This window comes from Trachypithecus francoisi, unplaced genomic scaffold, assembly GCF_009764315.1.
Source record: "Trachypithecus francoisi isolate TF-2019V2 unplaced genomic scaffold, Tfra_2.0 Lachesis_group18, whole genome shotgun sequence".
NCBI lineage: Eukaryota > Metazoa > Chordata > Mammalia > Primates > Cercopithecidae > Trachypithecus > Trachypithecus francoisi.
Window position 1 is genome coordinate 20,711,847 of NW_022681463.1, and position 13,968 is coordinate 20,725,814.

Below are 13,968 nucleotides of genomic sequence, written 5' to 3' on the forward strand. Positions count from 1 at the left end.
CTGTCACAAATCTCAAGTTGCTTTTTTAGCTGTGACGAATTTTCACTTTGAACTAAACAATCGGTTTAAGCTAATGTGGCCTCACTCCTGCCTCACCTCCACCCACCCCACTCTATGGTCAACAGGATACAATGGAATTAAATTTTTCTCTTAAGCAGATTGACTTTTTCAAACAGCCAACAAACTCATGAAGAGGTAAACCATTAACGCTTTTCTTTGACAGATGGCGTACAAATCCTTACTCCTACATGTTAATTTACAAATCAGTTATACTTCATAGTATGTTTATCATGATCATAAGAAGTCATTCACTTCTGCTGGGGCTAGGAATCTTACCTCAGTAGGCCAGGACATAGTTACCTAACATTTTGATGAAATATTTTATATGAGTAAATCTGATTCTGGTAAGTATTATAGACTCTGATCATCCCTAAATTGTTGTAAGCTTCAAATGAAGGCAATCCCTAAATCTGTTCAAACAACCTAGTAAAGCGTTAACCATACAAAGCAGTTCAGTTTCTAATCTCATTTAATCATTGAGTTAACAACTGAAATTGTTCAATTTATTACCATTTTTCTGTTTATAAAAATAATGCAAAGTTATCATAAAAACAAAAATATTTAGAATTATAGAGGAAACTAAAAACTGCACAAATAATTTCCTGTCAGGAGCCCAAACAAGCAAACAAACAAAACTACACAACTCTACCAACTCAGAGTATCAAAATAATCTGTTAATAGTTTTGTACTTCTGCTTTATTCTCTGCAGGTTTTAATACACTCAAATAATACTCTGCTTTTAAAAATTAGTATTATGGCTATCAAAATGCTATAAGAAGATTCATTTAACCATTTCTCTACTTTTGGACATATAGGTTGCTTTCATTTTTTTTATTTTAAAAATACAACATGAATATATTTGTGCATAAATCTTTTCCAGAATTTAGGATATATTCAAATACATATTCTTACCAGATTCTCCAGCACTAAAATGATCAAATGGATTCCCTTCGGCATCTGGGTTTAGTAACACCATTTCAAATGGGATATCTTCCACCTGAGAATTCTCCTTGTCATCTTGGCACGTATACTTGTCTGCATAAAACACATGCCACGTTTGTGGAGATGGAATCTGGGACACTGTCAGATTATGTTCGGTCTGGTTCATGGTCACTTTAAAGAGAAAGAAAACAACACCTTTCGTAACAAAACTCTCAAATGTGTTCCATTATTTTATCATATAATCAATTTGAGGTTAGGACACTCTTTTGTTTAATTTTTATTGCCTCAGAAATCCAAGACCTTGTGAAGTATTTGGAATAAGTCTTGTAAACCAGATATTTACAGAATAAATCAGAATTTATCTGCAAAGGAGATAAAAATGTTTTTAACCAAGGAATCACTATAAAAAGTATGACTATAAAACACCACGAGTAGAATGGCTTCACTGAAACTCTGAATTTTTTTTTTTTCTGGTTCTCACATTCGTATTGGGAGCCATGGGAGGGGCCTCCTCTGTGAGTGGAGGTGCTCAGTTTCTTCAGCCACTCCAAGCTGGGGCTCTGGGGATCCTGGGGGTGGCTGGGCACATCAGGCATGTTCCCATCATTGCGGATGGGCATTGGGTAGTGGTAGGGCGTGACCTCGTTGATCATGATGAAGTACTTGGTGTAGGGGCTGAGTGGGGGCAGAATTACAGCTAGGCTCCTGATGATGAAGGACACGACCAGCACCAGCTTCTTGGCCCAGGCATTCCTGAGGAAGGCGCTGAGTCTCGCCACCATCTTGGTCTCGACAGCTGAAACTTTGAATTTTAATTTTCGATATTTTCACAGTTTCCAGGTGGGTTAATGACATTCAAAAAAATTATTGTGGTAAAATATACACAATGCTAAATGTATCATTTTAATCATTTTTAAGTGTATAGTCTATGGCATTAAGCACATCCACAACGCTGTGCAACCATCACAGTGACATTTTTGAAGACGACTCGAGTTAAATTTAAAATGGAGCATTCAACTTACGAAATCATTATATCTAAAAACTCTGTATTTTCAAAAGATTTTCCAAAATCTTTTTCTGATTGGTTGTTCTTTAAAAGGGTACAAAAAGCAGAAAAAACAGAAATTAGAGAAATGTAGAAGTTATTATACTGGATCAGGTCGCTATGAAGTAGTATGATATAGTCAGGGGTGGGGGTGTGTGGCATCATTCAGATGTATGTTTCAATCCTGGCTTCGATACTTACCTGTTGTGTGACCTTGGGTACGTTACATAAGCAATGACACTCCTTTTCTTCATCTGTAAAATGAAGATACTACCTACAGCGAGGAGCTGATGTGAGCACTAAATTACATGAGTCACCTAGCATGGTATGTCACAGAGCAGCTGCTAAATGTCCATTCTGCTTTTCCTTTCTTTAAAACAAGGTGGTTATATTAGTAAGTGGTTCTCTTTTTTTTTTTTTTTTTTTTTGAGGCAGAGTCTCGCTCTGTCGCCCAGACTGGAGTGCAGTGGCGGATCTCAGCTCACTGCAAGCTCCGTCTCCCAGGTTTACGCCATTCTCCTGCCTCAGCCTCCCGAGTAGCTGGGACTACAGGCGCCTGCCACCTCGCCCGGCTAGTTTTTGTATTTTTAGTAGAGACGGGGTTTCACCGTGTTTGCCAGGATGGTCTCGATCTCCTGACCTCGTGATCCGCCCGTCTCGGCCTCCCAAAGTGCTGGGATTACAGGCTTGAGCCACCGCGCCCGGCCAGTAAGTGGTTCTCAATCCAGGGTAATCTCCTTTCATCCAGGGCCTCTGAAAATATGAGGGGATCGTTTTTTGTCACAATAGCTGGTTAGATACTTGGAGGGGGGCTGTGTTGAACCTCCTGCGAAGAATTTTTCCCCTAAAATGCCAATGGCACTCCCTTCTGAGAAACACAAAATGATGTCTAAGATTCTTTCTGGATCTAAAACTATTAGGTTGGTGCCAAAGTAACTGCAGTTTCTGAATATGACCTGACCTAAGAGGCACTGACTAACACTAACAGGAAGCTGCCTAGGAGCAGAGTGTCTCAAGTTCTGAGTGTAACGAAAAGAGTAGAGTTAGAAGAGTGAGTCTTGGCCTTGTGACTCAGCAAATAAATTTACAACCTCTCTAAATTTGTTTCTTCAATAGTAAAATAAAGATACCTTCCCTGTTAGCTCAGAGTTCTTGTGAGGGGCAAAGGAAAAGCATATGGAATGTCATGTAAAGAGCATGATTCTACACAAAGTATTTTTAAAACAGTATTAACGATGGGCCCAATTCCCAACCTAGTTTGCCTCCATAACATGTCAATATTTAAGGACAAATTAGTCTTAATCTCTTTCTGAATTGTAGATTTTTTTTAAATAAATAAAAGACATTTCTTGAGGTAACTCGAAATTTGTGTATGGAATAGATTTCAGAGGACATTATAAAATTATTAATTTTCTTTGGTGTATGACAGTTAAACAGATGAATTTCTTTACTCTTAGAAGCTGTATGCTTAGGTATGGAGGGGCAAACTGTGATACCTGCTGCTTATTTTCACAAGGTTCAATTAAAACAAAATATCACATACATATAGACATAAAGCAAATTTAATAAAATATTAACAATTATTGAGTCTAAGCAGAGGATATACAGATGCTGGTTGTATTATAATTTCATCTTTTCTGTATGTTGGGAAATTTTTCTAGTGGAAAGTTGGAAAAATGTTATTTATAGGTTGTCTTTATGAATGAGATACAGATGTAGTCAGGATTTGAATTTTGAGGACTTGGACTGTACAACTGGGAATTTCATTCATTGGTAGTTAAATTGAACAAGAGGATTTGATTAACACCATTATGACATTGCTTTTTTGGCTACTATAAGTTAGCTGACATTTAAACTACCTTTTTTAAAAACAAACAAACAAACAAAAACCATAGAGCTTCCGGAAAAATGTAGCAAAGACTCTAGTTTCTGTTAAATATTGGAAGACTTTTAGTAAGAATTTAATAAATGCTCAATAAATGATTCAGAAATAAGACTGTTTAAATGTGCAATTTGCAATTATATAATCCGGACCTCATTATATAAAGGCTCTGCTGTGTTGCTGTTTTTATCCTTTGCACTTTTTCTCTTAGATAAAATATTTAAAAACCACACTTTTACCAATATACTTTTGATGTTTCATTTTAAATTATGTGGATTTACTTCAAGCAGAAATAAAAGTGTGCTTCATAAAGTGATACTGGACTTTAGTTTTTGTCTTGCTGTCTTTTCAGCAAGCCTGGGAAACAAGCCTCTTGACAAAACCGTGTGTTCATTGTTTCCGAGACAAAAGACTACAGCACAGCATGCATATTCTATGCTGGTGTAATTAGTACCTCAAATATTAACAAAACTTGAACTGCTGAGAATGGTGCTGAATGGCTAATTGCCCAATCACATTATAAAAGGAAATGAATACTGTTAGCCAAAACACACAATAAAATACTAACACCTTTAAATGATTTACAAAATATACCAAACTACAAAAGGAATCATACGCATAACATGTAAAAAGACAACACTGAAATGTTTTCTATACAATATTGTATTCAGCTCCTATAATTTGATAGAAAATTCCTCCGAATCTCCTTGTTTAGATAGAAATATATAAACTCATCATTTTCAGTGCTTTTAAATGTCTTGTTTGATTGCTTTAAAAATCTACAAAGTAGTTTTTAGTATTTTTTAAATCAGATTTTTATGACAGAACAAAGAGATGATTGAAAAATAATTTTTCAAACATTAATTTGGGAGAGTCAAGCAACATTCAACGTTGAGATTTTTCAAATCTGCTAGTCCTTTCATAGCACACAGCAGTGGCAGGGTTTTACGTAGGAGCTGGGCAGAGTTACTGAGTTCATTACCAAATAGGTGAAAGGCTGTTAACTCTTAAGTCTCATTAATAGCTAAGAAAAGCACTTGCTATAAGGAATTATTCTTAAATATGTGTTACTATTACATCATGAATTTAAGGATATGCTTTTTTGTTTAAATGTATCTAAGCTCCTAAATAACATACCATAAATATGACAACTAACATATAAAAGAGACTTCAGATTTGGATTTTGTTATTGGAAAAAAAACTGGTGAAGTATATATACGTAGAAATCAGTATTAAATTTATTTTAGGCCCCAAAATTTGACAAAACAACCTTCACTCCTCTAAAATTCCTGTTTCCTGATATCTTCCATTCCACAATTCCAAAGAATACCTCTGCACTCAACAGAACAGGGAAAAGAAAGAGAAAATATAAAAAGAAACAACAGCAGAAGGTTTTATTAAGTTGTAGTCCTATACATAAGTAACTCCATCCTTAACAGTTACAATGAGAATGGCAGCATTTTGGAACTATCATGAACCTTAGGGAAACCTAGTCCAACTTGCTTATTGTACAGATAAGTAAAATGAGGTTCAAAGATAATGAGTTCTTGTTCTAAATCACTAGCAGTGATTCTCAGTTTTGTGGTCTTCCCATTGCACCACACTGTCTCCCTGCATACAGAAGTTCTGGGAATACAGGAATATGACTCATACAGAAATGATGTTTTTAAGTGTATAAAGTATATAGTATAATACTGACTATGTGACACAAGAGAACAAATCAATATTTCTATAGCTGAAAGCTTTAAACTGCCTAATAAGTTTTTGTTGGAGACAGAAAAAGTCTTTGAGATGTCAAACGCAAAAAGCAAAAAACCTATCTAACAAAAAGCCCTTAAGCACTAAGGTCTACGACTATTCATTCTACAAATACTTAGTAAAAACTTAAGGAAGCACCAGGGTATGATAAATTCTCATTCTCATAGTGCCATATAATTGGTATTCATAGTACTTATCAAAATAGCAATTTTACATTTATTCACATTGATCTGATTCATTCTGGTAACCTCCACCAGCCTTAAAAACATTTTGGTCACTAATCTATCACCAGTACCTAGCATAGTACATGAAACAATGGAAGCACTCAGTGAATGAACACACCAAAAGAGCCCTACTGCTCTCATTGACTGATTTTATAACAAATAAATATAATGGAAAGTGGTAACTATAGTAAGTGCTACGTAGGAAAACAAGAGGCTATAAAAACTTAGGTGTTAACTTAATCGAGGGAGGAGCCAGCCAGCGGGGAGGCTGAAGAGGAAAAAGCTTATGCAAAGGCTCAGGGTAGCACTGAAATAAAATGCAGTGAGTGGGGCAATGCCCTGAGATAAAATGGAGAGGTAAGCAGCAGCCCGTCTACAAAGGCTTTGCTGGTCAGGTTAAGGAGACCTGGTCAGGTTCAGGGAAACGGCTTTGCTGGTCAGGTTAAGGGAAACCATTTATTTTAAGTGTGTGCTGAGGAAGTGACTGGAACATAACCATATCTGCTATTTAGAAAGATCTAGTTACAGAAGGGGGACCAGCATGGCTATAGAATAGCCAGGTAGGAGACTGCTGAAATAGCAAAGGCAAGATGAATTCAAGAGATATTTAAAAGTAAAACCTCAAGACTTAACTGATGGATGGGGAGGTAGAAAGGTCAAAGAGGGGAGTATTAGAAGACACCTTGGTTTCTCAAATGTTTACTGGATGGCGGGTGGTGCCAGTTCTTAAAATAGGGAACACCAGAAGAGGACCAGGTCTGGATGGGGAAGATGGTGAGTTCAGTTTAGACACCAGAGGAATTGGGAACTGAAGGACATGACCTTTCATACATACGTGGAACACTTAGATGAGCAAATTGGCAGAGAAAGGAAGAGATAACTAATCATGAGAATCTGCATATATTTCCCAGGTAAGTTTTGAATTCAGGGTCAAAGTAAATAATTGTATGTAATTGTCTCTTTTATAGTTGAATCCAATCATTCATCTCCAGGATACTATCTTCTCACAATGTCGTCTCACAAATCTACATTAAAGATCCCCACAATGGGTGGCAAGGATTGGGGACCTCTGCTTTGTTCACTGTTCTAACTAGTTGCCTTATGAGGGAATCAGACAGCTGATAAGATAAAGACTGGATGTTTAGAAATGAATCTTCCGCTAGACTAGGCTAAGAGGAGACTACCATGTTCCATATATGGATGAGTCCCTGAATAATAATGGGAAAGAGGGAAGAATAATTCCCATTTTTCCTCATGGATGCTTCAAATGTCTCCTACACCTAATTAACTTGCAAGGTGCAAAATGGAAACAATGGCACATGTTCTTCATTTCCATATTAAAAAAACTTTCACTCACTCTGGATGGCTAGCACCCTAATGCACAGGACAATGCTGATGAGAATGAATGGGATCACGGATTTAAGTCACTAGATTAGGATTTAAAAAGTACAGCCTCTCTAGAGGCAAACCCAGAAGTATACAAATGATGTGGTGCTGGTACATCTCAAAGAGACTTTTTTTTTTTTTTGAGGCAAAGTCTCACTCTGTCACCCAGGCTGGAGTGCAGTGGTGCGATCTCGGCTCACTGCAACCTCTACCTCCCAGGTTCAAGCAATTCTCATGCCTCAGCCTGCCAAGTAGCTGGGATTACAGGCGTGTGCCATCACACTTGTCTAATTTTGTTTTGTATTTTCAGTAGAGACGGGGTTTCACCATGTTGGCCAGGCTGGTCTCAAGCTCCCAACCTCAGGTGACCCGCCCACCTTGGCCTCCCCAAGTGCTGAGATTACAGGCGTGAGCCACCGTGCTTAGCTGTCAAAGTGACATATTTTATCACCATGTAACTAAGTCTCATGTTCAAATGACATGTCGGGAAACAGCATCACTCGAGCTAAATTATCCAATTAACTAAGATAATACATGTTTGGTATTTAGCTCAGTGCTGGCAGATAATGAGCATTCAACAAATGTTATCATTCATTCCATGCTGCCACTGGGTCAAAATATATTTTCCATATTGGCATAAATTATGCAAACTGTAAAGAGTCTGAATGAAAGAAAGGACTCCTATATAAATTATCTGGATTTTCATTTTTCAAAAATGATAAAGAAGGGAAAGGCATTGTTAAAACTCAGCTTAAAATGTACTAGACAAAGTGTCATCACCGTGGGATGTAACATATGTACATATGGTACTGTATTTCAACATTAGGAGGAAAAAAACTATATCTAATGATCAAAGAAAAAAGGATATACTCACTTGTCAACTGAGCTTTGGATAATTTTTCACTGCAGCTATAACCATGACTGCTTTGCTGTAGCTTTAGCCATTCCTGGGCTTGGAACAGGTAGAGTTTAGCTTCTTTTCCAACAGCTACTGCTATGTTGTTGATTCTGACACACAGAAGAGCATGGTCACCTTGACATTAAAACAAAAATTATCAACTAGTTTGGTCTTATATGAAACTGAGACATGAGGACAACTCAACACTTCTACTTACCAAAATGGAAATTTAAAAAGCACAATTCTTCTTAAATCTCACTTAACTAGGTAAATCACATCAGAATGAACACCACATTTAGAAGCAAGAGATTATTCAAATGAACGTGTGGTATTTCCTTGAAATTCAGCTGATAACTGATAATATTTCACTCAATAAACAGCAAATATCTAGGGTATTTGGACAATTCACTGTATTACAATTTTTGCCTCACTTTACAACCACTTGTTTTACATTTTATTCATTATCTATAGAAATGTCCCACCAGGACTATAAACTAGTTCAACCATTGTGGAAGACAGTGTGGCAATTCCTCAAGGATCTAGAACTAGAAATACCATTTGACCCAGCCATCCCATTACTGAGTATATACCCAAAGGATTATAAATCATGCTGCTATAAAGACACAAGCACACATATTTATTGCAGCACTGTTCACAATAGCAACGACTTGGAACCAACCCATATGTCTATCAATGATAGACTGGATTAAGAAAATGTGGCACATATACACCATGGAATTCTATGCAGCCATAAAAAAAGGATAAGTTCATGTCCTTTGTAGGGACATAGATGAAGCTGGAAACCATCATTCTGAGCAAACTATCGCAAGGACAGAAAACCAAACACCACATGTTCTCACTCATAGGTGGGAATTGAACAACGAGAACACTTGGACACAGGGTGGGGAACATCACACACCGGGGCCTGTCGTGGGGTGAGGGGAGAGGGGAGGCATAGCATTAGGAGATATACTCAATGTAAATGACAAGTTAATGGGTGCAGCACACCAACATGGCACATGTATACATATGTAACAAATCTGCAGGTTGTGCACATGTACCCTAGAACTTAAAGTATAATAATAAAAGAAGAAAAAAAATTAAAAAAAATTTTAAAAAGTACCACCAAAGTTTCTGTTTTTCAATATGACATAGGTGTTAATGTTTAATTATACTCTTAATATAAAAAATAAACATAGCTAATAGCAGGAAAGTTTAAATGTATGTGTTCTGGAGTAGACACATTATATCTAAAACAAAATTTGGTATCTATGACTTTTACAAAAGAACTTTCAAGGGCTGGGCACAGTGGCCACACCCATAATCCCAGCACTTTAGGAGGCCAAGGTGGGAGGATCACCAGTCCAAGAGTTTGAGACCAGCCTGGAAAACAAAGTGAGATCCTGTTGCTATTAAAAAAAAAAAAATTATCTGGGCTTGGTGGCTGAGCCTGTAGTCTCAGCTACTCGGAAGGCTGAGATGGGAGGATCGTTTTAGCCTGGGAATCTGAGACTGCAGTAAGCTTTGATTACACCACTACGCTCCAGTCTGGGTGACAGAATAACACTCTTTTTTGAGCCAGTGTTGCTCTGTCACTCAGGCTGGAGTGCAGTGGTGCAATCTCCGCTCACTGCAATCTCTACCTCCCAGGTTCAAGCGATTCTCCTGCCTCAGCTTCCTGAGTAGGAGTAGCTGGGATTACAGGCATGTGCCACCACACCCGGCATCACCACATCCAGCTAATTTTTGTATTTTTAGTAGAGACAGGGTTTCACCATGTTGGCCAGGTTGGTCTTTTTTTTTAAAATTTTTTGAGACAAAGTCTCGCTCTATTGCCCAGGATGGAGTGCAATGGCACGATCTCAGCTCACTGCAACCTCCATCTCCTCGGTTCAAGCGATTCTCCTACCTCAGCCTCCCAAGTAGCTGGGATTACAGACACCTGCCATCATGCCGGACTAATTTTTCTATTTTTGTAGAGAGGGGGTTTCACCACGATGACCAGGCTGGTCTTTAACTCCTGACCTCAGGTGATGCGCCCGCCTCAGCCTCCCAAAGTGCTGGGATTACAGGCATGAGCCACCGTGCCTGGCTGCCAAGTTGGAAGTGAACTCCTGATCTCAAGTGATCTGCCCGCCTCTGCCTCCCAAAGTGCTGGGATTACAGGCATGAGCTACCCACCGAGTCTGGATTCTTTTTTAAAAAAAAGAACTTTCAGAATAATATATGTTGTAAGATGAATACAGAATGAAACTGGTTGCACACACCAATTACATTTAAGGCCCAGAATAGAAATGGCAGTAAGTTAGTGCCTCTAGGGAAAGGGATTCTGGGTGAAAAGAGCTAAGACAGGAGACCATTTTTCATTTTAAGATCTTCTGTTCTCCTGGAAATTTTTTTTTCTATGCTTTTGTTACTCTAATTACCACTTTTATCAAACATTTTAAATATATTTAAATATACAGTGTATATATCAAATAATGTGCAAATCTCTTACATAAATTGATTACATATTTTGAACAGTTTTAAAAGTGACTCTGAGGCCCAATTAACACTGTAAATTGCATTCTGAGTTACAGTTCATTATTTCAGTATAGTTTTTGCATTATTATTTGACTGAATTGGGATTCATGAAAATTGGTAGTAACTATATATGATTTTATACATATGAAAGAGAATGAATGTACTTGAAACACCTTATCCCCAATCTGTCTTGAGAAATCCGAATTTAGTACATTTTTCTCCTCCACTTTTACCAGATGATCATCATGAACTATGAGGTCGTCCAAGTCTCTCTGCTGGTCCTAAGTAATAACCCATGTCTTCTATACATCCCAGATTTTCCAACACTGTCCACATTGTGCCATTTAAGACAGTGGCTGTCAATACTCAAAAGTATGGTTACAGTCCATTGATTGAGAAACTCAAAATGTGACCAAAAAATAATAAAATTGTTTCTAGTGTTTCTTCTTCATTCACCCAAAATATATTCCACATTGGATTATGTAAAACCGGGTTGCTGAAACTCCTTTTCTTAGGTATCTTAAAAACTTCAACAACAACAACAAAAAAATCAGGATCCCTTCCCTTTATTCCGTCAATTCTGTAATTTCCCAATACTTTGAATTCCTTTTCTCACCAAAGTAGTTCCTAGTTTCTATTATCTTCTCTTAAGAACATTTTCTAGGTCAATATTCTGATGTTCAACGTTGCATCTTTTAATGCTTAAGACTGTACATATCAAAGTTCCTAATGTCGTCCAGGCAAATAATTATTTGAAATACAGCACTAGTCAAATTAACAGTACCAAGAAAAACACTTAAATTGTGAGGGTGCAAATGAGACCAAAATTAGAATTGCAAATTCATTTATTGAAGGAATAATTACTGACAACTGAGGAAGATCAAAAGGTAATAATCAAATGCAGCTCTGATTTCAGAAGAGCCACACAGAACACAAAGTAGGGAGCTTCCAGGGCGCTACTTACATGCATTTTCATCAGCTTAGTTCTAGGCCTTACTGCCCACAGTAAATCTATTGCACTAGTAGCCAATTAACCAAACTGTTCAATATGACAACTACATTATCAAGTGTTTTACTTGGTTTCCAAAACCACTCTGCTGCAAGCAGGTCTCAGCAAATTGGTCTTAAAAAAAAAAAAAAAAAAAAAGGAAATTTAAGTTCCTAGGCTTAAATTCTCCCATACGTCAGTGTATAGAGTGCGGCCGAGACAGGAAGGAGCAAACGTTGGGGGAAGGATCTGGAAAGATGCGGCCGACCAGTCATTTGCACATTCGCTTGCAAGGGGAGGGTGGGGGAAATGGAAACCGGCTTTCAGGTGCGGAACACGATCACTAGTGGCGAGAGGCCGCTGCCTTGGGCTGGGAAGCCGCACCAGCGGGGTTGGCAAGGAATGCATCCCACTATTACCTGCAGCTGCGGCGACGCAGGAGGTCCAGGTGAGGCTGGGGAAGTCGCCAGCCTCGCCCAACGTGGCGGGGAGGGGCCGGGGAGGAGCGGCCCGCGGACCCCGCCGGCGGGATGGGCCAGGGCGCCTTCATCCCTCTCCCCGCCCCCAGACCTACCATGGAACTCGAAGTGGCCGATGCGCTGGCCCTGGGCGTCCTGGGCCGCGGTACTGCTGAAGCTGCCCCGCAGGGTCTTACCCTGGCTACCCTGCGGCCACCAGCAGCACGTGAGGGCCACCGCCAGCAGCCGCAGCCCCCCCATGCCAGTCTCCCGCTCCGCACCGACGCCTCGGCACCCAAATACCCGCGGCTGCCCGCCCCACGTAGGCAGCTGGGGGAGGCGGGGTCGGCGCCGGAGACCTGCGGCTCTGGAGCCTGAGAACCAATGAGGCGGGCTCCTCTGCCACGAGCCAAAGACATTCACCAATCAGAGGCCGAAATGGGCGGGACGCGCAGATTCGAGCGTCCCATCACTCCCCGGCTTTTGACTAGTTCCCGCCTTTTTCTTTAATGAGGAATCAGGAGGATGTTGCTTCAGGTTACGGAAAACTCATCTCCCTCATCGCCTAGCACGTCTTGCTACTGAGCATGCGCGGGCGCGCTGGCACGAGTCCGCGTGGCCTTCGAGGGGCGTGTGAGATTCGGAAAAAACTTAAGATAACATACAGGACAGGACTGTCTCTGATCGATAGAGGAAAACTCTCCCGCAAAGAAAAAATCGTGTTTTTTTTTTTTTTGAGACGGAGTCTCGCTCTGTCGCCCAGGCTGGAGTGCAGTGGCCGGATCTCGGCTCACTGCAAGCTCCGCCTCCCGGGTTCACGCCATTCTCCTGCCTCAGCCTCCCGAGCAGCTGGGACTACAGGCGCCCACCACCTCGCCCGGCTAGTTTTTTGTATTTTTTAGTAGAGACGGGGTTTCACCGTGTTAGCCAGGATGGTCTCGATCTCCTGACCTCGTGATCCACCCGACTCGGCCTCCCAAAGTGCTGGGATTACAGGCTTGAGCCACCGCGCCCGGCCAAAAAATCGTGTTCTTACGCAGCTTTTCTTCCTCGGCGCCTGTATAACCGACAGGACGTGTCCGATTTAATGCCTCAAAGACACTGAGGTCCGCAAGACCACAGTTTAACGCATGACTTCTCTTGGCATCTCCAGTCGATTTTTCCCTCCTAGGTTCTCTGGCTTCTTGGCTTTCATTATTCCCCCCCATCCCCCCCACCGCAAGGAATCAGACCTATTGGGGGCCACCACTTCATTTACATGAGGTGAGCTCCAAGCGGCCAGTGGGAAACCTCTAGAGGGTATTTGGATCCAAGATAATTATGTATTCAGGTCCTTCTGCGCTGCTCAGGAGGCTCCCATACTGTGGAGTGTACTTTCATTTTCTTTTTTTGAGACAGAGTCTCGTTCTGTCGCCCAGGCTGGAGTGCAGTGGCACAATCTCGGCTCACTGCAACCTCCGCCTCCCAGGTTCAAGTGATTCTCCTGCCTCAGCCTCCAGCTGGGATTACAGGTGCTCACCACCACACCCGGCTAATTTTGGATTTTTAGTAGAGACCGGGTTTCACTATGTCGACCAGGCTGATCTCCAACTCCTGACCTCAAGAGATCCTCCCGTCTCGGCCTCCCAAAGTGCTGGGATTACACGTGTGAGCCACGGCGCTCGGCCATGTACTTTCATTTTCAATAAATTTCTGCTTTCGTTCTTTTGTTGCGTCATTCTTTCCTTGCTTTGCTGTGCCTTTTGTCCAATTCTTTGTTCAAAATGCCAAGAACCTGGACAACTTGCAGTCAAGACCCTCCACA

At 40.4% G+C, this 13,968-nt stretch overlaps 2 protein-coding genes across 2 annotated transcripts in view; both read right to left on the reverse strand.

Moving 5' to 3' along the window:
- Window positions 1–12,747, reverse strand: part of GPR180 (G protein-coupled receptor 180) — a 29,898-nt gene extending 17,151 nt beyond the window's left edge. Inside the window, exons 1-3 of the mRNA XM_033177426.1 lie at window positions 12,281–12,747; window positions 8,172–8,330; window positions 973–1,173 (exon numbers count right to left, since the gene is read on the reverse strand). Coding sequence (XP_033033317.1) covers window positions 973–1,173; window positions 8,172–8,330; window positions 12,281–12,425 — 505 coding nt within the window. The 5' untranslated portion in view covers window positions 12,426–12,747. The remainder of the gene's footprint in view (window positions 1–972; window positions 1,174–8,171; window positions 8,331–12,280) is intronic.
- Window positions 1,245–1,969, reverse strand: LOC117063629 (NADH dehydrogenase [ubiquinone] 1 alpha subcomplex subunit 3-like). The gene is made up of 2 exons (XM_033177436.1): window positions 1,449–1,969; window positions 1,245–1,364 (listed from the first exon to the last, which is right to left on the reverse strand). The coding sequence occupies exons 1-2, from the start codon at window positions 1,782–1,784 to the stop codon at window positions 1,245–1,247; spliced, it is 456 nt and encodes a 151-aa protein (XP_033033327.1). The 5' UTR covers window positions 1,785–1,969.
- Window positions 12,748–13,968: the final 1,221 nt, after the last annotated feature.